The sequence below is a fragment of the Cricetulus griseus genome (assembly GCF_003668045.3).
Source record: "Cricetulus griseus strain 17A/GY chromosome 1 unlocalized genomic scaffold, alternate assembly CriGri-PICRH-1.0 chr1_1, whole genome shotgun sequence".
NCBI classification, from domain to species: domain Eukaryota; kingdom Metazoa; phylum Chordata; class Mammalia; order Rodentia; family Cricetidae; genus Cricetulus; species Cricetulus griseus.
In genome coordinates this window covers 190,759,923-190,784,095 of record NW_023276807.1, presented here as the reverse complement: position 1 = coordinate 190,784,095, position 24,173 = coordinate 190,759,923, and the positions used below count along the sequence as shown (strand labels likewise).

The window sequence follows — 24,173 nt, the reverse complement described above, 5'->3', positions numbered from 1 at the left end:
CCAGCACTTTAACACAGGCAGAGGCAGGTGGATTTCTGAGAATTTGAAGCCAGCCTGGTCTACAGAGTAAGTTCCAGGACAGCCAGGGCTCCACAGAAAAACACTGTCTACAAAAATCAACCAACCAAAACAAAACAAAAACCCATGAAATTCAGCATCCATCCAGGTTATCAAGCAATAATGATAACAACAAAAACTCTTGATGTTTTCCTTAATCTAGAAAATACCTAACTAGGATAAATCAATAGTAATTATAAGCAGGGATGATAACAATGGCTACCCAAATATTCCTGCACTATGTACATATACACGTAGGTATTTACCACATTCAAGGAAGAGAGATGCTCAGAGTAGAAGGTGGACAAGTACAGCAAGGAGGCAAATGTTACCAGAATGCATTACACAGGTGTATGACACTATCAAAGACTTTTTAAGTAATATGGGTTGGAACTTCAGAAATTTTTTTACTCCTTAAAGATATTATGGCATGCCTACCATTCCTTTAAAAATAACTAAAACATGGTATTGGAAAAATGGCTAATATGAAAATTTTCATATTATTCTCATCCTATAATAAAAATATTTAACATGATATTATTAAACATGATTAATAGAAACTTCTATTCAATAGTATCTCATGCTACAAATCATGAAACAATAATTAAGTATGGAATGAGACACCTTTCATAAATGATATCACTTCCTATGCAGAAAGTCCAAGGAATCCGCATAAGAACAATCTAAAGCATGTAGAACAATCTGTTGACCATAAAATATTCAATAAACAGAAACTAGCATTACTATTGTATATTATTATTATCCTCAAGTAGTACTATTATACATTAGATCTAGATGTGTTTTACTCATGGAGACATGAAAAACTACAAGTGAGTCTAGGTATAAATCTGATATAATTCATACTTACTTTAAAGGGCATGGGAAAAGACATATAAATAAGAAGATGTATTCAATTTATGAATAAAAAGCTCAGATATCCTAAAAATATTATCATCTTTAAGCTGACTATAGCTTACAATGATTTTCATGAAAACCCTAGAATTCATAGCAATTAGCAAGCAAATTCTAAAGTTAATATAAAAGGATAAAGAAGCAAGATTACCCAGCATAACTTGAAGGAAGTATAAAGAAAGGATACAAGTTCTCCTAAGTCAGATCACAAATCAGATCACAAAGCTATACTAAGAGTCAGCAACACCGGTAACACAAGATCAAAAACAGCTCTGCAAATTGGTGGCTATAAGCATCATTGCAAACTCATAGGGAATCAAAGACTATTCCATAAAAAAAAAAAACACAAGCTAATAGAATGGCCACCAAAAGGTGTGAAGTTCTGGGTTCAGTCCCTAGCTCCACACACAAACCCACATATGCACAAACATAACACAAAAATGCAGGTCAAGGAATGATCGGATGGTCCAGTGGCAGTGTAGGTTGGTCCCCATAATCCATGTACAGGTAGGAGGAGAGAACCCACACCACAAAATGCCCTCTGACATTTACATGTGCCCTGTAATATAGGCATGCCCACCACCACCACACTGGAAATGAAGTACAGGTTTATTCTTATATATGAAAAAGAGTGAAGTTAGGCTCTATTTGTGTTGTGTGGCACATACAGCCTGCAAGGGGCTATAGTTCTAAATACAAACATCACTCATTGATGTGTCCAGAATGAAAATCCAAGCATCACTCACTATATTAGGAATGACAAAGACTTCCTTAAGAGTTGCACACAATGCATAAAACAGAAAAGGACAAAGCAAACTATCTTAAAATACAAGCAAAAGAAAACTTATATTCATCAAGAGTCATCCATCAATAGTAAAAGACCCATAGAAAGTATAGCTATTAACAACATAGTCTTGGAAACACACAATACCTCAGTAAGAATGGATCTGATTATCCAGTAGGCACCTGCCCAACACGAGCAGAGACCATAGTCTCTAAATGACCAATGAAATTATTAAAATGTGTTCATCTTCAGACCATAGATGCTCAGTATCAGACCACAGCCTAGAAGGTGGGATTCAGCAATAGATGAGGGCACAGTGTCCTTGCTAAACACACCTAAGGACATTTACTGAAGTTTCCAGCAGTCAGCTGGGAAAACATCAATTAGGACTTCCTCCAAACACCAGCAAATTAAACTAAACTCTTCTATATTCCAAGATGTTTTGTCACACATTCTGGATGTTTCCCAATCTTAAATTAGTCTATCAAAACCCAGGGCTGTTTCTTCCCAGTTGATAGAATTACATCCTCACACCAAAGGGCAGCCATGTTTCCTGGCTCCCATTGTAATTGTGTGTGTGTTCTCCAGTCTCATTGGCCCATGGGGAAGGCTCCACATTCAACAGAAAGGTGTGTACAGTGGGGCTGGGGGTGGCTTACTTGGAGCAGTCTTCACAAGCAATGTTCCCTGTGGTCTCCTTGATGGTGCGTTCAGAAACAAAGGCAGGGTATTCAGTATCACAAGGCTCCAGGGTCTGTTTCAGTTTCTGGGCTGTAGGGAAAAGGGGAGCAAAATAATGAAAGTTCAGTGTTCAGGCTCAATGCCGTGCCTGGCAACCCACAGCAGCTCAAATGCAGTTCTACTGAGGAAGCTCTGTGATTTTTCTAGGCACAGCACAATGCATTATTTTCTAATTAGTCCAGTGATTTCATCTGCCAAGCAACTCTGCAAGCTATAATTCCTAAAGCAGTTGTGTTGGCTTGATCAACTATCATTTATGCATCACAAGAATTCTACTTTCTGGGTCAACATCAACCACAGGGTCTCTGACCTCAGACTCAAAGTGACTTAGCACCAACACATCTGGGAATCCGAATACATACATCAAAATGTAAGCTATTACATTTACTGTGTTATTGAGGACAAGATAAATGTCATGATATAATTGCATAGTTCTATTATTGAAAGAAAATTGAAATTTGAAATAGTAAAATACATAAATGTCTTAGAAGTATAGCACATTCCAAATTCTGCTATTATGAAGTTGCTTGTTCAATAAGACACTATGTCTAAGTTTAAAATAACTAATTAATGTGGGCATAGGAATGAGTGCACAGTAAGCACTCTATATGGGCTGGAGGCTACTAAATAGTTTAGATAACTTACACCCCATTGATGGGATCCAATCTGTAAGTCTCAATTTTCTTATTCACATTGGAGTACATCATGTTCTGTTTTCAGAGGTTGATGGAAGAAGTGAACAGAACACTGATGAGTACTGAATGCAGTGTTAGTATATAGGGCTAAGTGTTGGATTAATCACAACAATAAGAGTAACAAAAGAATAAGCATTCCTGACTTTGTAACGTCAAATGATACCAATGATGATGTATACTATAGCTCATAGTTAAGTGCAAAAGCTCCTACAGGAGATAAATTTGGAAAAAAAAATCCCACTCTGCTACTTCTAGCTAGCCCTCAGCATTCTCATCTGCAAAATGGGGATACTGGTGGCTCAGGTATTCTGCACAGTACATCTACTCATTCACATGTTTATAGTGGAATATCTGGGGTTTCCCATACACAGTTTTTTGTTTTGTTTTGGTTTTGGCGATGTATGTATGGAATTAAGCTGTATGTATGTATGTATGTATGTATGTATGTATGTATATAAGATTTACATTTGTATTTCTAAAACATGATGTGTAGAACACAACATGTCAAGTTATACTCCAGGTACAGGGGGATGGATGTCAGAACCATGGCAAACTGTCTACCTTCCTGGGATGCTATGGGATCTAAGAGGGTCCATGAGAACAACACTGTAAAATATCCAGCTGCTCACAGTTGGATAATTATTAGGGCATCAGTAAACTGTACCCTATGCTTTTGTATTCTAACACAACTGTTTGTAACATTCGTGTTTCCCCCTGAGGTTTCCTTATTTTGAGGAAACAGTTGGAATCATAGTACACTGGCACATTTTGTTTTGTTTTGTTTTCTTATTTAAAACAAAATGATGCAGAGTCTAAATTCATTTTTTTTGGTTTTTGTTTTGTTTTGTTTTGTTTTTGCTAGAACACTAGAACATGTGACTTCACTGACCAGTTGCCAACCTTAAGAGCATGTGATTGCCAGAAGTTACCTCACACAGGTACACTGAAGAAAGAACATTAATGTACACACTGCTTTTGACTGGCAAACTCACTCTCTCTGTCTCTTACACACACACACACACATGCCCCACCACACACATACACACACACACACACACACACACACACACACACACACACACACACACACATTCTCCAGTGGAAGGTGTTTTTTTCAATCAAATATAACTGACAAAGCAAATGGAAGAAATTTAGCCCCGTGTGACAAACTGCTTGTCCTTGAGGCAGAAGTTAAGATGTTCCCTGTCCCATGGTAGGAATCAGCCATTTTCCGGTTCTTCCTCCGTGTCCCTGCCTTGAGCAGAGAAGAGGCAGTTTGGCTTGATACTGAGGGTGGGGGAATCCTGGATTTGTTGTGATCACCTTTCCTTTCCTTTTGGCTCCTTCCTTTGTTGTACTCTTAACGGGGGAGGAGACCATCTGGCAACAGTTTGGCAACACATTTTATTTTCACAGTTCTCATTTTCAAGATTAGCTTTTCTCTGTTTGGCAACTGATTCTGATGTCCAATTTAGGCAGCTTCCTTTTTATATTTAAAGTGTCTGAGTTTCAAAATGCTCACTTCTAAATGAAATAAAGATTAAATACACAATAGTGTAGACTAAGTGGATACGGCACACACATGCAAACAGCATATAAAAACCTGCCGACAAACAACTAAGTTTGTTAAAGAACTTGCTGTGTGCCAGATGCCATTCTGCTTGATACACATTCATTTATTTCACAACAAAATATGACAAGATTTAAAAATAAAATAGGAAGTAGGAACTTCTTTTTCCTTTAAAGAAGCTAAAAAGAAGTCTTTCACTTTTAAAGAAGGCTCTGCTTGGCAGAGTAGGTGGAAGTGAGAGAAGGCTGAAATAATAAATTGTTCAAATTCACCCAGGAAGTAGGTGGCAGAGCCAAAATTTGAACTTGGGCTGTTTTGCTCCAGCTTCAGGGCTTTGTGAAGTCAGGCCAATAAAACAAAGCGAGAGGTCTTCAAGGCAGGCTGGGGGAGGTGGCACATACACATGATTTAAATAAGCCCAATAATTTCACCATCTCTAATTCTAATTGTCTGGGCTCTATTATGATGGAATGAGTCCAAAAGGTCTATGGTGGAGCTCATTTGGCCCAGATCCTTACTGGAGAGGGAATTCTTTTTCCTTTGACAATTGTAGGGTACTCACGCTGATGTAACGATAAATGCTGACTGTTTGTGGCATGACTGTAGGCTGGCTGGGTGTGCTTTTGGGAAACATACAAATTATCCCACAAAGCCATGGCTGCATTTACTTTAAGTAACCTGGGCCTTTCTTTGTCTGGAGTACTATGGGAAACACCATATATATTTGCTAGCCACGACTGTTTATCTTTGGAATTTCAAACCAATAACCAACCAAGACTGCTAGCAATTTACTCATTGAGTTCTGTTGTAAATCTGGGAACTCAAAACTTGTGATCTAGCAAAGGTGTAGGCACCCAAAGATACTGCTACTAGCCCAGGCCAGTTCTTTCATCTCCCAGGAGGGACAGCTGTGGCTCAGAAACTGGAACAAGCTGCCTTAAGTCCTGTATAGAAAGAGCAGTTTGTCATAATCTTATATATGCATATGTTGATTGACAGCAGTTCTGGGGGTAGAATCCAGGACATGACCTAGACTAGACAAGTGTTCTACACTAAGTGACACCCCTTCTACCATCACCATTTACTTAAGTGGAAAACAACTAAAGTCACTCAGGAGGTGCTTCTGCGCATGAGGCACTGTGCCTCTGTGAGTGGAACCTTCATCAACACACAATAACCAAAGCTCTGCTACTATGTAATTTGGTGGATGGAACAGCTCAGACTCTGTGAGTTGTTAAGGTGCCTATTCAAAGGACACAGCTGTAAGTGGCAGGATTCAGGTGTGCACCTGGACAGTCTCACCCGAGAGCTACACTTGCTGATACTCTGATCTTCCTCTCACTCCAGTGACATGGGTATCTGAAACTCAAGTCACCATGACCTACCACTCACTCCCCACAGAGCATTCAACTGGACGTCTACACAATCAGATTGCTTGAATTTTCCCTTAGCAACAAATGTCCCCGATGAGAATGACTGACTTGGCTTCAACGTAATTATGTGCAGGCAATTGGGAATGGATAGATTTGCCATTTGAAAAGCCTCGCTCTCCTTTTGTCTCTGTGAATGCATTCCCATTCATAACCGGGTGCCAGCAAGCTCCATTCTCTTTGTGAAACTTCACCCAAATGAGACCTTTGTGGTAATCAAGTAGAAGCGGGTTTCCACAGTCCCTTCATCAAGGAAATGAGGCAGATAAACAGTGTAATTATGGATTCCATTTTTAGCTAAAACAAAGATGTATGTCTCAGCTCAGTGTCTTTATCTAGTGAGAGAATGGGAAATTTAGAATGAATTGCAAGTCAAGATGGTGCTGAAATTATTCCTTCCCTACACTGAATTCAGGGTTTACACAGACAAAAAGTTCCAATCTGTTTCAGTGCCTTCATTTACAACATGGCAAAAATCATATTAATCCCCAGTAGAATAGATGGCCTGAATGAGATAGTTAGAATGTGGGATCCAGCTCTACAGCATACTCAAAGAAAGACAGCTGAGGTCTGTGTGTGTGTGTGTGTGTGTGTGTGTCTTTGTGTGCATGCGCACTTTCCCTCTTGTGCACTTTTTAATATATCTCTGCTTCTATCTACCTACCTATCTCCATAACTTGGGTTATCAGAGAGATCTGGTTGTAAGTTCTGCCAGGGACCACCTCTCAGCTACAGTGAAGGGAAGAGTTTGAAGGGGATCTGAAAGGTTCCCCAGCACTCTGGAGATGCTGAAGTATTCTGTGAATATCTCACCAGTTAATCTGTGGGATGAATGTGTCACAGTCCAGAGCAGTGGTTCTCAACGTGTGGGTCATGACCCCTTTAGGGGTCACATATCAGATATCCTGAATATCAGATATCTACACTATGATTCATAACAGTGCAAAATTGTAGTTATGAAGTAACAACAAAATAAATTTGCAGTTGGGGTCACCACAACATGAGGAACCTTGTTGAAGGGTCACAGCATTAGGAAGATTGAGAACCTCTGGTCCAGAGTAAATGGACATTTTGGAATTGTCTTTTAGGAAGAAGTGTAAGAAGACTTTCAAGGCAGAACAGTGAGAACTAAACCATCACATCACAATTTTGACTGTGTTGGGACAGTTGTGGAGGGATAGGGGATGTAGAACTCAGGGGGGGAACCTTCTAGAGTGTCTATAGAAACCATGCAGTAACCATGTCTTTATTGGTCACTCTGCTCTGGCTTACACCCGTCCATCAATACCAGAACTTCTCGATGCTCAGACTGTTGACTTTCTGAATCAGCTACTGCTTTGCTGTGGGGTCTGGCCTGAGTATTGCAGAATGTATAGCAGCATCCTGGCCTCTACCCACTAGATGCCAGTAGCAAGCTGTGACAATAAAAAATGTCTTCAGATAGTGCAATAACTGCTGGGAGACAGAACTACCACTCAGTTAAACAATACTGCTCTCAGCAAAGATCACAGTGACAGGCTCTCAAAAAAAATGTTAAATCTTTGGAACCAAAAGTGAGGGTAGATATTTGAGATCACAGGACAGGTAAGAATGGGAGGTCTGTCTGAGAGTGAAAATTGACACAAAGAATGTCTTTCTTGGGGACCAAGGATGTGGCTCAGTTGGTAGTGTATTCATCTAGCATTCAAGAAGATCTAGGCCTCGGCATTGTACAAAGAAGGCAACATCCCAGCACTGGAAAGGTAAAATCAGGAGGATCAAAAGTTCAGGATCATTCTCTGTAATACAGAGAAATAATCTTAAAAATGAAAGAAAGAAAGAAAGAAAAAAAGAAAGAAAGAAAGAAAGAAAGGAAGGAAGGAAGGAAGGAAGGAAGGAAGGAAGGAAGGAAGGAAGAAAACAAGAGTTCCTTCCTCACCTGTGAAGAGAAATGCCAAGAAATTAACCACCAAACATGACTCTTCCACCACCCTCAGCATGAAGTTTACTCCTAAAAAAATAGCCACCCACCAAAAAAGCAAGAACATGTATCTTCACACTGGACTCCAGCCCATGTGCTCCAGTGCCCAATTCAAACCTGCACTATACCTAACTAACCTTTACTAACCATTGAGGAAACCAGAGATTCCCAGAAGACCCTCCTGCTTAGGCAGGCTGGGACCTGCACATTAGACAGCCACTTTAGAGACATCACAGCCTAATTTGGGAGGAGTAAGGCTTTGTTCTCAGTTATTGGTGCTATAGGAAGATGGTCTTAACTAAGCTATTCCTCAAGCCTTCAAGATCTACTGATTTATTTTGCCTCATCTCACCTTTCTTTTATAAAGTGTATATAATATCAACAGAAGCAAATTTATACGACAAGGATATAATAGTCTTTTTTTTCCTGCCACCCTGAGTCATAGTTTGTTCTCTGTCTACTAACTTGCCACTCTTCATGTTGATTTCTGGCCATATTACCTCCACAGTTCTCCACCACTAGACTACAAGTCATATGTCTGTGGTTTTACTTATCATTTTACATATTTTTATGATTTTTTTTGGTAGAGAGTATTGATCTTGCTACATGGCTCAGGCTAGTTCCCTCCCCCTAAAGTCAAAACAATTCTCTTGCCTCAACTTCCTGAGTAGCTTGTGGGCTTACAGGTATGACTCCTTGCATCCAGATGCATAAGAATATCAATATTTTATAAATTTAATTAAAAATTTTGCAGTGCCAGTATAGTACACCCTTCTGTGTGTGAATTATAATCCTAAAATGACCTCCTTAGGGGACATTTAACAAGTCACTATCATTTGTCATTGTGAATGTCCTGTCAACTATGGAAACTCTTCTTTACAGTCTCAGTTACATCCTCACATTTAATTTCTAGACTATAATAATGAACACGCACTACAATTCAAAACGAGTACCAGCCCAGTGGGCTTTATGGGGTCATGCCTGGCACAAGGATGATTCAGTAAGGCATTCAATAAGCAAAGTACCTATTGTGCCCTCAGTTGGGTGCTGATGAGAATGGATAGGCATATTTGTATCACCAAGGAAACCTAGTGTCATGTAAAAGAAGCAAATAAAGGTGATGGTGGTAGAGAAGAGCAGGGATTGATTGTTAAGGGACTGAGGAAGGAGCAGAAAGAAATGTTTGGGGATTCAGAAAATCCACAAAGAAGGAGCCTAAGGCAAGGTATGTAATACCAACATACAATACCTAAGATGTACCACTTTATGATCTCACCATCAAAACTAAAACAAATAGTTGAAAATAAAACTCATGCTAAGTAGCCTACCAGTCTTTACTATCCAGGTTTAAAGAATTCAGAAACAAAACAAATGAGAATATCTGAGAACTTGCATTGGCCTGGGGGAGATGGCCAGGGGACAGCTCACCATTTTGAAGACAAACATCATTCCTGCCAACATCAACACCATCATCTCCATTATCAGAGATTAATTACAGTAGCATCTTAGGTTCCATTTACTCTGGTCATCAGGTAACATGATTTACCTATCTTATTACACACACACAACACATATAACACAGACATACATACATACACACACACATATATGGAGATAAATATTCTTCCCACTGTGTTTATGATAGGAATCTGAGCCTTGGTGAGATTAATTCCTTTGCCAAAGGAAAGACTTTAAGCCAGAGTTAAACCCTACCATAGCCCTGACTTGGGTCTCTGAGAATGTCCACTAACTGCCAGTCCAATCATCAACTCATGTGTGTGCAGTTGTACAGACAAAACTAGAATGCTTGTCTTGAAGGAACCGGCTTCCCTTTTGGCAGCCATAACAGCCGAACACGTGCTTGCCATAAACCTACCTTGGTCACGTAGAGGTCAGATGCCTGTCTCGTGACAAGGAACCCATCAGAAGTTAGTCACTAGAAAGTCAGATGCCTGTCTCGTGACAAGGAGCCAATCGGAAGTTAGCTGGTGGCACTATGCTTTACGACCCTGGGTGTGCTTTACGGACAAGCGCACAGCAATGACGTAGAGAGCATAGCAACCACCCTGGGAGGGCCTATGGGCCATAACAACCAGTTGACCAATCAACACAGGGCAAGCCCTCCAAGCCTGGAAGCACACCAATCGTAAGCCTGTGCGTACCCCTAGACACTCCCCTTACGCTGCCCTATAAGATCTTTTGGGAGACCCAAGGAGCCGTCTTTTCTAGCCATCAGCCATGGCGGGTGGGTGAAAGACCCGAGCTAACATGGGGTTAGCTCGTTAAATTACAATAAAGCCTCGTGCAGTTTGCAGCAAGCTCTCGAATCCGCCTGGTGATTGGGGTGACCGCGAACCTGGCCTGAGACCCCGGATACTTGAGTTTTCGGGGGTCTAACAGTCTATTCATCCTGCTGAGACATGGATGACTCATCTGCCTCACTTAGCTTTTCATGTTACCTGTCAGCTTTCTGAAGATTTCAAACCCTGCCAAAGTGTGACTTTTCTGCTTTTTCTGGGGAAACAGGACAAAGTGAACATGGGTGGAAAGAATCTGAGACTACCATGTCAGGCTAAGTGGCATAGGCCTTAGCAGGTGGCTTTCTGCCTACAGAGCTGAGGAACTGTCACAATGTCCTGTGTGGTTTATAATGCAAGCCAGTGATTCTCTGATAAAAAATATCAGAACCTAGGGTTCATCAGTCACACTAAGAAACAGAAACCCCAGTACTGCCTACCTTTAGCTGTCATGTCAGAATGCCACCAGCTGCACAGGTTAAATTCCACCAGGAACCTGAACAAACGGTGAAAAAGTCCAGGGTTATATGGTCATCTAAGCCATGACTAGAACAGTGCCATTTTACATCATTTTGCACTACCCCCACCCCATTTGAAAGAATAACATTGCATTTTGGAGACATTGCTGTAGCTGGCTGAGTTCCCATTGAATGGGAACTAGGTTTCAACACACTTGGAAAAAGCTATTTTACCATCAGTGCCAGCATAGGCCTGAGATCATGGTCTCCTAGTTGAGAAGGATTTTTAGTTGAGAAATGTCTGCTGTTTGGTCAGAAGTCAGCCTCTGGTAATTCACTTTTATTACATATTATATCACCTGATTTTAGTCTACAATAAATAGCCAATTTCTAAAGGGCCTTTTGCCTTATTTCAGAACTTAAAAATTGAACATTCTTCTGGGTCAGAAACATAGTCCACAGCAATATAGGATGGGTTCAGCAAATTTGCTTATACTTGTGGGGGGGGCAAAAAGTGGGTCAAACTTTTAATGAAATTATGCCATAAGCCAACTTCAGAAAAATCAGAATTTCTCAATGGATAGTGAAGAGTGCAAGAGCAATATAAATCATCGCCTTCTAAATGAATGGCAATAGATCAAAAAATATTTTCATTTACTTATCATACTCTTGACTACTATCCCAAACAACTAGTCTTAATGTATCTTCCATCTCTAGAGCTTGTCTTTGCCTTTGAATTTATAAATATTCTTGAATCAATAGAGATTGCATTGAAGCAAAAACAAAACAAAACAAAACAAAACAAACAAACAAAAAACCAGACTGTTAATTCACCAAATGGCAAGAGATTTACTTTAAACCTGTGGCACTGGATCCTGGCTGGGAAAAAGAAGAGTGACAGTTTGGTACAAGTTGTTCAGTCTGGTCAATTACTATTTCTGGGATAGACTGTTGCTGCAATATATCCATTATCTCATCTGGAAGCCAGAGTTTTCATAAATCTGACCTAATCCCAGCATTTAGGAGGCAGAGGCAGGCAGATCTACCAGAATGAGTTCCAGGACAGGCTTCAAAGCTACATAGAAACCCTGTCTCAAAAACAAACAAACAAACAAAAAAATAAAACAAGTCTGGTCTAAGTCACAGAGTCAACCAGCATCCTCAGAAGAGGACCACAATTTGATAAGGTTAACTTACTAACCCATAGCTAGGTAGAGTCCCAGCCTTTCTGTGGCCCATGTAATTCTGGCTGCTGCCCAAGCCAATACATCCCAGCAATAGTGGACAACTTGGCTGTGTGTTCTCCTGACCACAGCCCACCCAGGCAGCATTAAAAGACAACCAGGCATCCATGTTAAATTTAACAGTAACCACAATAAATAGATTTGGTTTGTGTATCATAGGCTGTTAGTCTGCTCAACAATAGTATAGGGGCATACAAAGTGGTTGGGAATAACCAACATTAAAAAAGATAGCTTTGTGTTCTCAGAGGTCGGTACTTTGAGGTATTCAGTGGATCCCAGGTTAGCAAGAGCAGAAAGCACCATCTCCCCATTCACTGTATCAGAGGAACAGAGGGACAAAGATACTTGTGGAAAAGAATATAGCAGATGGTACTTACAAGACAAGTTCAGTCATTATCCATTTGGCTGCCGAGAGGAAGGTGTTATAGGGCTGAAGGGAAGAATTCACCCCATTAAAACAAAGGCTTACACAAGCAGTTTGTAGTTTGACTTAAGGCTTTACATAGAGACAATGTTATTCTTCTGGAAAGATGGATATCGTGTTAAAAACCAGGGTGGGTCTAGCTAAAGGAAAAAAAAATGCTTAGATACTGTATCCCAAAACTAACATTTTAAAACTTTGAACTCCCCTGTAGTGAGATGTGATTTACAAGTAAAATAAACATGATCTAATACAAGGGTTATCACTGGGGGGAAGGAGGAAGTTCAACAAACGATGCTTAAACCTTTACCCTCTAGGGGCTAATATTTCACAGCCTGATGCTGAGGGGCTGGAATCATGTAACTAATTTCAAATGGTAATTTGCAGTGCTCCCCTTTGGAAAGGTGACTCACAGTTCTCCATCACTGGATGTCATTCATTGGGAGAAGCACAAATTGAACACACTCGATTTTAATGCCTTCCATGAATTATGGAGGATTTGAGCTGCCCTTTCTCGCACTTACATATTTGGACTTGAAAAAATGATAACCATATGAACATGTGATTTTATCCCCACAGAAAATCCCCTGCATGCTATAAAAGAAGGCATTGACAGCCTAATCTTTATTTCAGAATATTTTAATTAAAAAAAGCAGTCGGATTGTTTACTCTGTGATATTTCCTATGTGGATAATTCAATTTCCTGAATTCTGGAAAATACCATGTCCCCCTCAGTTGGCTCTTTGTACCTAGGTATGCCAGATATGTAAGTGGTGTATAGACGATGGCATTGGTAGAGCTGGGCTCCAGACAGCAGGTCCAGAAAAATCCTCAGCACCTTTTGTGGCTGCCATTCGGGAAGGCCATGCCAAACCTTGGTTTCTGAAGCGACAGCTGCCTAATCCTCCTCTCTGAGTACTTTTTAATTACAAGAACCAAAACTGGGAATGGAGGAATTACCCAGTTTTAAATAAAACAAGAACGAGTTTATAGTCCCCTAACATGCTGAAAGGTTCCTGTCTCAAGCCAGAAAGTGGCAGAGAGCAATATAAACAAACATACTAACCCTATTGGGCTTATTCCCTGCTTTGCAAAGCTGTGGAGTTCTTGTTCTAATTTCAGTGAGGTCTTCAACATCAAGCTCCAAACTCTATGCCTCCAGGTTTAGGGTCAGAGAAAGATATATTAGCCTTTAACAATTTCTTAAAACTAAATATGTCTCAAAGCCCTGTGTTTTGCTATTAGGTGTTATGGCATTTACATCATCAATTTCCCCCATCTTCAGAAAGACCCAGGGAATCAGATCAAGGGCTAATTCTGGGTCTTTGTTCCCCCTGGGATGGGTAGTGTAGGTGGAGCTGAGAGGATAGGCTGTGTAGCTTGGTGCTGGCTCACCAGAAGCCAGGAAAAAAAAAAAAAAAAAGAGCTCCAGCAGAACTTGCTAGACTGAGCTCCAATTGGATATCTGAGCAAACAAAAGGATTATGCAAATAGGGATTAAGATTTTTGAAAGCAAAAGATCACTGAGTAAGATAAGGTCATTGAGGTTTCTCAAAGTAATGATGGAAACTAATCTTGGGAACATTTCAAATCTGCAAATAGTCACACTCAGTGCAGGGAAGCCAGCATGGTCATGAAAAGCCTCCATTAGAAGTGGAGTTTCCTTTAAAGTTTCCTTTAGGTGTGTTTTCTGGAAACCACCTAGTGGCAGGGCCTCTCGGAAGCTGTGAGGCTAGGACCCTTTCTTGCTCACTCAGGGAAGGAGAATCAGGTTAAGCATTTGGCTTTTAGATAATCCCCTTGTAAAGTCTCATGGCTCACAGAGGCCAAGAAGGTGTAGCAAGAAGGCTTTGAAAACTTGTAATTTAAGGGAAATTTCTGGTTGCATTTTAGTATTTCCAAAATCATGTGTCAAGGGTTATATTTGTATACATATGTGGCCTATTTTGAGGAATACCTTTAACAAAGAAAAAAAAAAACAAAACCTGAGTTTTCAGATAATTGAGGGTCAAAGTGATATTTTCTGTATATTGCAAATTACATTTTCAAATCAGGAATAGTTCACTTCTGACAGTCTGGAGGCAGTTTTTAAGGACTCAGAAACATGTGCCTTGATCCTAGTGGACACATATGTGCACATGTCTGTAGAAAGTGCTCATTTGTGTGTGCCTGTGTGTGTGGAGGCCCAGGGTAGATGGCAGCTGTTTCCCTCAGCTGCAATCCACTTTGGCTTTGAGACAGTTTCTCAAAAGCCTTGGAGTCCAGAGATTCCGGCTGGCAGACAGCGCTGGAGATTCACTTGACTCTGGGTTACACCTGCCCCTTGCTGGGTTACAGATTTGCACCACCATGTTTGGCTTTCCTGTGGGTACTTACTAGGGACTCAAACTCAGATCCTTATGGTTATGTGGAAAGAACTTTAGTGACTGAGCTGTCTCATCAACTCTCTCAGAAGGACAGTTTCTGTTGAACAAAACCAAATTCTTTTAAATTCTCTTATGTAACAATCAATGGAGCTCCTCTCCTTGTCTATAAGGGGATTCATTAATCCAGCTAAGACCTGACCAGCTTTTTAATTTATATAATCCCTGGATCTGGGTTTAAACAGAAGCAGTTCTTAGTGAGTAAGCCAGGAAATAGCTTTAAACATTCTTGGTTTTTTAGTAAGGTACATTTGATTATCCTAAAGTCTGAGCCACAGTTTCCCAAGGCAGCAGAAGTGCCCAGCACTTTGTACTTACATCCAGGAGTCCGTGAGCACTGTCGCTGCTCTCCTTGTTGGCTCTACACATGGCCTGGTAGTCATACAGGGTAATTCTACAGGGGAATAGAAAGAGGCATCAGGAAATGAAGACATATGGTCACTACAGAATGCTTAGGGCCAGAGAAGGGAGTCATCACCAGCATCATGTGCAATTGTCACTAACAGAAAGAAGCCTAACAGTTACAGGCATAGAGTATAGCAGTGAATGTACTAGAAACTGTCATGTCACATCACCACTGGAGCTTAAAGGAGGAAGGGAATGAAGATGTTTGCAAGAGCACAGGGAGATTAAAAAAAAAAAATCTAACTTGAATTCTCCATTTTAGTTCAAAACAAGGACAGTTTGCATGGACCACTGTACTCTGTAGGCTACTCTGATTGAATCCCGGTCCCTGGATATATGTTTGTTAAATGAGACCCAGCAAGAGCCACGTTAGGTTAAAAATGGCAGGACCATCTACCTGTTCCCATGCACTAGGAAACAGACCATGACTGAGTCAATACCTAAAGTGATGGGAGGGGAAACAGGAGGCTCACTGACTACAATTCACTCAGTGTTACCACTCAGTGCATCCTAGTTTGAAAACTATTCACACACAATTCATGAAACAAGAATGTGGGCCCTTTGTTGCTATTGCTAATGAGAGCAGAGCTGTCATCCTCAGAAATGCTGTACAGTTTCTTGGGGTATTTTAGTTTCCTGTTGACAATTTTTTGAAAATAGAGGTGAATGGAACATGTGCTTTATGTCATTCTCAGAAGCAGTGGTTAGAGCCGTGGTGGATCCCAATCTGGCCTTTAGTGTCCCACTACAATTCCTGGCAGTTCAAAGGGGAGACACCAAAGTCCAGCCTGATATGGAAAGATTTCAAATAGCTTCATACACCCACTCCTATATGTTGGTGTAGAATTCTCCCCACAAGAATTCCTTTCTAGAACTGTCCATTGCTTAACACTGGGTTCACTTACTGCTATGCCTAGAGAGAATACTACGATACATAATACAATACTACCACCCTATGTGACTGATCTGATGTGGTATCCACCTCTTACCTCCCTCACTACCCTGGCCCCTATATAGTATATATCATGGAAAAGGAATTGTTTTCCAAGGCATGAATTACTGCCTGATGACAATCTCACCTAAGTGAGCCCCAAGACAATATGTACAGACCTTCTTGGACAACTCCCTGGGGACAGAACAGATCCATGTATGAGTGCCAAAAGAAAACTGGCCACCTCTGACCAAACTGCAATGGAGGTCAGCTCCAACCAGTGGCACATGGGGTAGTACAATAAGCCCAAGCGAGTGGTCACACAATCACCCATGCAGTCCTGGGTGACTCTTTCCATCAAAAACGGTCTCCCCTATGCCTTCCTTTTTCTTCCTGCAAATAAGCAGCTTTGTTTATGGAAACAGAAATAAAGACCTTGAACCAGCCACACAATACCCTGGGTGAAGTCTAGGCCCAGGCTTCAATCAGCTGGGCGGATAATGGACAGTTCACTGGCAGGCAACCTTATTTGTTACTACAGTCCAGGGTACCCTTCAAAGCCGGCGTGAGGGGAACCTGCTACAGCAACTTCCATCTCACATTCTGAGCTGAGGACTGTGGTAACAGAAGCTGCTGTTGGGTGGATTCTAAGTAGGGACCATACTTTTCAAAATGTATCACCCCATTGGCCAAAAGAGCAAGTTTCAGCCAGCCTGACTGCCCAAGTCCACATAGCTCACTAGCGACAGAGCCAGAATGAGCTGAGGGCTGATCTGAATCCACTTCACTCTACCTTCTTCTCAGAAGTCTGTTCTGAGAGGGTCTCAGAAAAGTACAGAGTCACACCTGTGTCCGTGCCAGGCTCTCACTAGACTATCCTAACAAATGCTGCCCACGACAGGTTCCTCAGAACCAAAGGCCAGGATTATTTTGCACCACCAGCTGAGGGGCTACTGAGCAGTCCCACCACCCCCAGCCAGAAAAAAAACCAGCTGGCTCACAAGACCAGCTGGCTGGTGGTAACCATGGTAACCCCCTGACTGACAGATGGTTGGAAGCTCCGGATTCTCCCTGGATCTTTTCCAGAGACCCCAGCTGACACTCTGAAGGCAAAATGAATCACTGTGGGGAAGCTTCCGGGCCTGAGCACCTGCCTCTTACTGCAAACGGATGGGGGAGGGAGCGTCTGATACCACTACTGTTCCCAAAGAGGTCAGAGAGTCAACCCTCCCTGCTGCCACCTACTCCACACGTTGACATCCTTAACCAGATGTTAAAAAAAAAAAAAAAAAAAAGCTTTCAGATTATTGGTTTTTTGGAATTGATTTTTTTTTCCTACTGTTTTAAATAACTCCACTTTGTGGCTACCTGCATCCTGTTCTGCTGATTACAGTCAAAGAACAAGATAATTGCCTGCTTCCATCGGGCTCTAAAATAAGCCCTGAGAATGGTGCCTAGCCCTGTGGAGCTCAGCGCTGGGAATTTAGCCTCATGACAGATAACATGCCTTAATTCCCATGACTTCATCACGAGACCACTTCAACCTCGGTTATCCACAGCCTGAGACCTTGTCATTAGTGACAACCCGCTCCCTTAGATGGGGCTCTTTGAAACTTTGATGGAGGCAAGCACCATGTCCCAGGCAGCCTCTCAGAGCAGCAGGAACGGAGCCTGCCATGCACCCTGGACAGGGTGGTCTACTTGGACATTTTTGTTCTTTTCTCCACTAGGAAAACAGCAAACAAAAAACCCCAACCAAGCAATTTTTTTCTAAGAGTTAGCAGGTTGACTTTTTAAAGTGGTAAGCTGAACTTATTTAGACTGCTTAGCAATTGTAGGACAAACATTTATTAAACATCTACTATGTGCCACAAGTTCAGGAAACTTGCCTATAATAATGTCTAATCATGGTAGTGCCCCGCCCCCACCCATGGCTAAATGATTAGTATAAAACTCAATCGTGAAACAGCTTAATATTTATAAACACAGACACAGAAGCATAAGCAAAGAAGCCTTTGGCATAAGGCCCATCTTGGGGTGTAATTAAACAATTTTGAATCTAAACCTCTAAGAAGCAAAGAGACTGACTTGAAACAGCACCTACAATTTTTTTTTTTTTCTGTTGAGCTTGAAAATGCTCTCCATAGGGGTCACTCTCATAGGTAAGGGCACTGGATATAGCCACAGGAAATGCTGAAAGATGGGAAGGGCTGTCTCTCCTGCCCCAAGGTCCATCATCAGGTCATCCCACTGAAGCATCTCCCCACAAGACACTGTAATTTCCACCTGGCACACTCATAAAGGAGCCAGGAATTTACCTCATTCAGGCCCTGTTGCCTTCCAGTCGGCTAACCACAGATCACTTAGCACGGACTTTACTTGATGAACACCCTTTGTAAGCTGTGTGTTGCTGCATTGCCCAGGAGGCAGGGTGGCCACAGCAGATTGCCTTCACTTGGGATGCATTAAGTTGATACCTTTCATTGTCAGATGCTAACGGTATCCAAAAGACCAAAGCTCTAATTTTCTTTCAGGAATATTGGCATTCTCCCCCATGTCAGAGACATGGAACATTAACTAGAGTAAGAACCTACAGCTAAGGAAAGTGAAGCCCAGCTCAAGGTTATTCCCACAAACGTTAGGCAGAATTTTCACCACACAGACAAATACTCAAGAGAAAGTTAAAAGGTGGACATATGTATCTCAGATTACAGTTTCAGAGGCTCCTGTATATGGTCTGCTGGTGTCATTGCTTTTAGGCCCATGGCAAGGCATAAAGGTATCATGGAGGGACATTCATCACATCAGGATATCCAAGAGGCTGAGAATAGCAGGAGGAGGCAGGGCAAGCCTATCTTCCTAAGGCATGATTCAGATGACTCACTTCCTCCAACCAGGCCTCACCTCCATAGTCCTCCTGCCTCCCAAGAATCTCACCAAATACCGAGTCCACCAGTGGATGAAGTCATTGATGACTCCTTGAGGATTTTTTTTTTTTTTTTTGAAGTAGAGATCATTGGAAGTTGGGTTCAGTCTTCAGAGGAACTACACAGAGTGGAGCAGGTGTGGGAGGAGGCAGAGTTAGTCTCCCAGTGCCTAGCTACTTTATTGATAAGCACTACCCAGGTATTTTCCTGTTTACTTGGCCCAGGTACCTTGGAAGTACAATGAAGCCTTCCATTTGAGCAGAAGTATTTCAAGGGAGGCTGCTAAATAAATGTGTAATTTACTAAAGTAAATTTTAGTGAACAAATGATAAACTCGGTCTTCTGAACTTTTGTGGACATTATGAATCTCTTTATGCCAACCTGGAATCCAGACACAGTGGCTGGCCCACAGCTTCCCTGTATCACCAAATGGCCGGTGATGTGTTTAAAAGCCAATGTAGGAAACAAAGCTGTGGTCACACTGACACAAGGTCCCTGAGGCAATATTTTAAATCTCCACTAGCTCTTGAGACAGAGTAAGCATAACAGTTAAAGTAAATGAACATCAACAAAAATAACTTCTGGAGAAAAAATTCGCCCATTCTAACTATGGCAAAAGACCAGCAGAAACCAGGAGAACATACTCTAAGCTCAATTGCATTAGCCCCCTCACACCTATGGGTAAACTTACAGGATACTAAAATCCTAGAGCCTCCATTTTGGCTCTGCTTTTGTCAAATGAAATGATAGTGGCTTCCTCTTGGGATTGTCATGGAGATTAAGCAAGGGCAGTCATATCCCTGCCTAGAGTTGGTGTTCTATACTAAGGCAGGCCACCCAGCCCAGGAAGACCAAGGCAGCCATTGTTGCAGCAACTTATGAGGTTTGTGGATTGGCCTGTTGGAATCTTCACTTTTCTTCATTCCAGAAAGTTTAGCCCTGAAATACACTTTTTCAAGCTGATTTGTCTCCTTGTTCCCTTCAGTGCTACCCCTGACAAAGCATACTTCTGTAGAAGTGGCCAGGTCAACAGGAGGCCAGGAAGCCATTACAGTCATTACAGGAGCTGCTATGCATCAGGCTTCAGTGTGGCAGTGGACATGAAAGGACAACAGCCATCTAAGCGTAGTACACTTTTCTCTCACTTGCTCAACTCCAAAGCTGGGTTGTGGGCTGAAACAGTTGTTATGTTTTTCTTTAAATTAGATATAAAGAAAAAGAGGAAAGAGAGGCGGATGAGACATAGTGACTAGTTTATTATAGGCCCAGCAGAGTATGGAGCCTAAAGAGAGAAGAGGAACAGGGGTAATGGCTGACCGCCATGGCTGGTCGCCATAGAGAGGCAGAGAGAGCATGTAGATGGGAGAAGAGAGTGAAGCAGAAGCAGAGAGAGTAGAGAGTAAAGAGTAAAGAGAGCGAGCAGCAAGGAAGTTGGGACTTTTAAAGGGAAGACTGTGCATGCGCACTTAGGTTCCACGCATGCCCAGAGTCCTCAGCAGGCTGTAATGCGTGGCAGGTGACATGGTGATGATGTAGCATGTTTTCCTGTTGTCAGGGGACGGGGTCTGTCTCTTAAAGAGATAGAGCCCATCAGCATTAAAGCCTGAACCTTTCAACAGTAACAGGATCACTGAAAACTGGGGCAGCTTCTAGCTCTCCCATGGCTAGAGGGAAGAAGTGCCTCCATTTTCAATTCTACCTGTATGTGTCACCATTTAGAAAGGTGACTTCAATTACAAAGCATTCTTGGTAAATGTATTTATGGCTTTTTGGAGTGGGATGACAAAACTAGGCATATTGCATCAAGCACAGAAAGGGAAAGACAGGGGTGGAGGATGGGGTGGGATCATAGCTGACAGGCAGAAGTAGGTTCCATTGACAGCTTCAAAACACTAAAATTGTTTGCCCACAGCTCATTTCTTTGCAAACTATAGGCCAAGTGTGTCTGAAGGGACCAGCTCCCCATTTCAGCAGCCATAACAGCCTAGCACGTGCTTGCCTGATCTTGCCTTGGTCACTAGGAGGTCAGATGCCTGCCTCATGGCAAGGAACCAATCAGAAGTTAGCTGGTGGTGCTATGCTTTATGGCTCTGGGTGTATTTTACGGACAAGTGCACAGCAATTACGTGCAGAGCATAGCAACCACCCTGGGAGGGCCTATGGGCCATAACAACCAGTTGACCAATCCACACAGGGCAAACCCTCCAAGCCTGGAGGCACACTAATCCTGATCATGTGCATACCCCTAGACACTCCCCTTAACACTGCCCTATAAGATCTCTATGCTGTGGCTTCGACATGTCTTTCCTAGCCATCCGCCATGGTGGATGGATGAAAGGCCAGAGCTAACATGGGGTTAGCTCGTTAAACAACTACAATAAAGCCTCTTGCTGTTTGCATCAAGCTTTCACCTCCACATGGTGATTGGGGTGGCCACGGTCCTGGACCGAGATCTTGGGGGCCTGAGTCTCCGGAGGTCTTTCATGTCCATGATGGACCTTTCTGGCTACAAGCAAAATTAGATAGGTGAAGAACAAAGGGAGATGAGCCTTGGTCTTCCCAGAAACCACAGGAATATTTGGTAAGAGTGGAAATCCCAGGGAAAACCCTCAAGTCCCTGTTACTTGATAAGTAACATCACTCTCATGTCCTGCAGGGTGGACCTACTCTGTACCCAGTTCCAACCTACTTTGAATTCCTTGAGTTCTACATGGAACTTGTTTCAGTGTTCCTCCCTCCATCTCCCTGAGTCATACTTGTCTCTCTTACAATTAGCACTTCCTATCTCAGCTGTAGTCTGACTCAGTGGGACTCAGGTGAATCAATTCTGCCCTTTACTGGAGGAGGGAGGCAATGGGGTGGGAAGAAGGGAGACCCACATTTCTTTGATAATCTGCTAAATATTCTGCTGTGGCTAGATGCCCTTCCAGACATGAAGCCTGAGTGCCCTTCTTTCTGTCTGTATACCTGGTGTTTTGCTCTACTTAGTATGGCAGAATCTAGAGCAGTGTTTCTCAACCTGTGAGTTGAGTCCCTTTGAACATTAAACAGCTTTTCAGAGGGGTCACCTAAGACCATCAGAAAACACAGATACTTATATTATAATTAGTAACATTAGCAAAATTACAGATATGAAGCAACAACAAAATCGTTTCACGGTTGGGAGTCACCACAACATGAGGAGCTGTATTAAAGAGTCTTAACATTAGCAAGGGTGAGAGCCACTGTCTTAGAGAAACCCACTAGGATGCCTGGGAAGGAAATCACCATATGCATGAAAGATGGATCTCATCATACCTGATTTGGTTTGAGTGTGAAATGTCTTCCTCAGGCTTGTGCATTTGAACATTGGTTTGTAGCTGGTGACATTGTTTGGAGGTCCTGGTCTAGCTGGGACATACGCCTAGGTTGTGGGCATAGGCCACCAGGAGTGGACCATGAATTTTATAGCCCTGCCTTGCTTCCTGGTCCAGCAAGACATGAACAGGATGCACCATCATGAACTGCCTTTACCAACGTTGCAGCCACAGTGCCTGCCCTGCCAAATGGCCTGGAGCCACCATCCAGCCTTACCACTCCTCCCTTAAGTGCTCTGTCAGGCATTCAGTCACAGTAATGACAACTCCCTCAAGAAAGGGTGGAGGTACAGCACTGGAAGGCAAGGAGACCCCAGACACAGGAAGCAATCAACTTAAACAGCTTTCCTTGAAAAGAAGAGGGACAGAAGACACAGAATGAGGCAACTATTTATGTGCTAATCCCTGTCTTGGCTTGGTGACATGACCCTTGTGTGTGTCTCTGTGTGTGTATATGTGTCTGGCTGTGTATGTGTGTGTGTGTGTGTGTGTGTGTGTGTGTGTGTGTGTGTCTGTGTCTGTGTGTCTGTGTGCCTATATGTGTGTATATGTGTCCTGCAAGGGTTTTGTCCATAGTGACAATCAGATTCCAAGACTGGGAACACAAGCTATAACACAAGTACACTTTCAACCTGGGGACATACCTTACATTATCCCATTCATCTCTTATTTATGGCTATGTGAGGACTTCATTTAGAGTCTAAATTTTAGACCATTTTGCTGAAGAAAAAAATAATGATGTCGAATAAAAGCTACAAAAGCTCAGATAATACCTATGCAGGAGCAATGAGACTTGTGCACAAGTCACTTGTGTTTCTTGACACTGGCTTTGACCTTGGCTACATATGAGAAGCACATGGAGGCACTTACAACACACATATGCTGGGGCTCCTTCCCCACACCAATGTAAGATAGATCTCTCAGGATGCACCCTGAGCATAGGTATATTTGAGATTTGCTTCACTCCTGTGAGACACTGAAATACAAGAGTCCAGATCCCTCTGACAGCCTTCATGCTGTACAGTGGGGTCCCCGACTTCTTGTTAAGGATCAAGGAGAAATCAGTGGTTTGGTCTCTTACTGAAGGGCTGATGTTACCTTCTTAGGCAATAGTTCTGCAATGCACCAATATTCCTGTTGACAAAGGAAGTTCGCCTCAGAGATACTGAGAGACCTATGCCTAGCAACATGGCTGCAAATCAATTGCTCAACATGAAGTCTTCCTTTAACACCAGAGCATCACAGAGGCACCATCAAGAACTTGGAACACTCCAGGCATGGGTCTGCCTGCCTGTAATCCCAGCACTAAGGATGGACAAATGAAATAAGAACTTTCAACCTTTTCCTAAGACTGACTATTATTTATTTCTCTATGGATATTTGATAATTTTCATTAGCATCCCTGGAGGTAGGAGTTGGGGAGGAGACCCATGAATTCTAATGTAGTTGCAAAAGGGTCATGGCTGACAACAGACAGATACAGAGTATGCATTATGAGAAATGCAAATTCATGGCTTTTACTAGACAAGAGCATGAGTGGCAAAGAAAACAGCCAGGACAAG

General features: G+C 42.2%; 1 protein-coding gene across 1 annotated transcript in view; it reads right to left on the bottom strand.

Annotated features, from left to right (window-relative positions):
* Positions 1–24,173, bottom strand: part of Cacna2d3 (calcium voltage-gated channel auxiliary subunit alpha2delta 3) — an 804,511-nt gene that overhangs the window by 38,779 nt on the left and 741,559 nt on the right. The window contains exons 32-35 of the mRNA XM_027389601.2: positions 15,311–15,386; positions 12,526–12,578; positions 10,887–10,942; positions 2,413–2,524 (exon numbers count right to left, since the gene is read on the bottom strand). Of these exons, the coding sequence (XP_027245402.1) occupies positions 2,413–2,524; positions 10,887–10,942; positions 12,526–12,578; positions 15,311–15,386 (297 nt within the window). The remainder of the gene's footprint in view (positions 1–2,412; positions 2,525–10,886; positions 10,943–12,525; positions 12,579–15,310; positions 15,387–24,173) is intronic.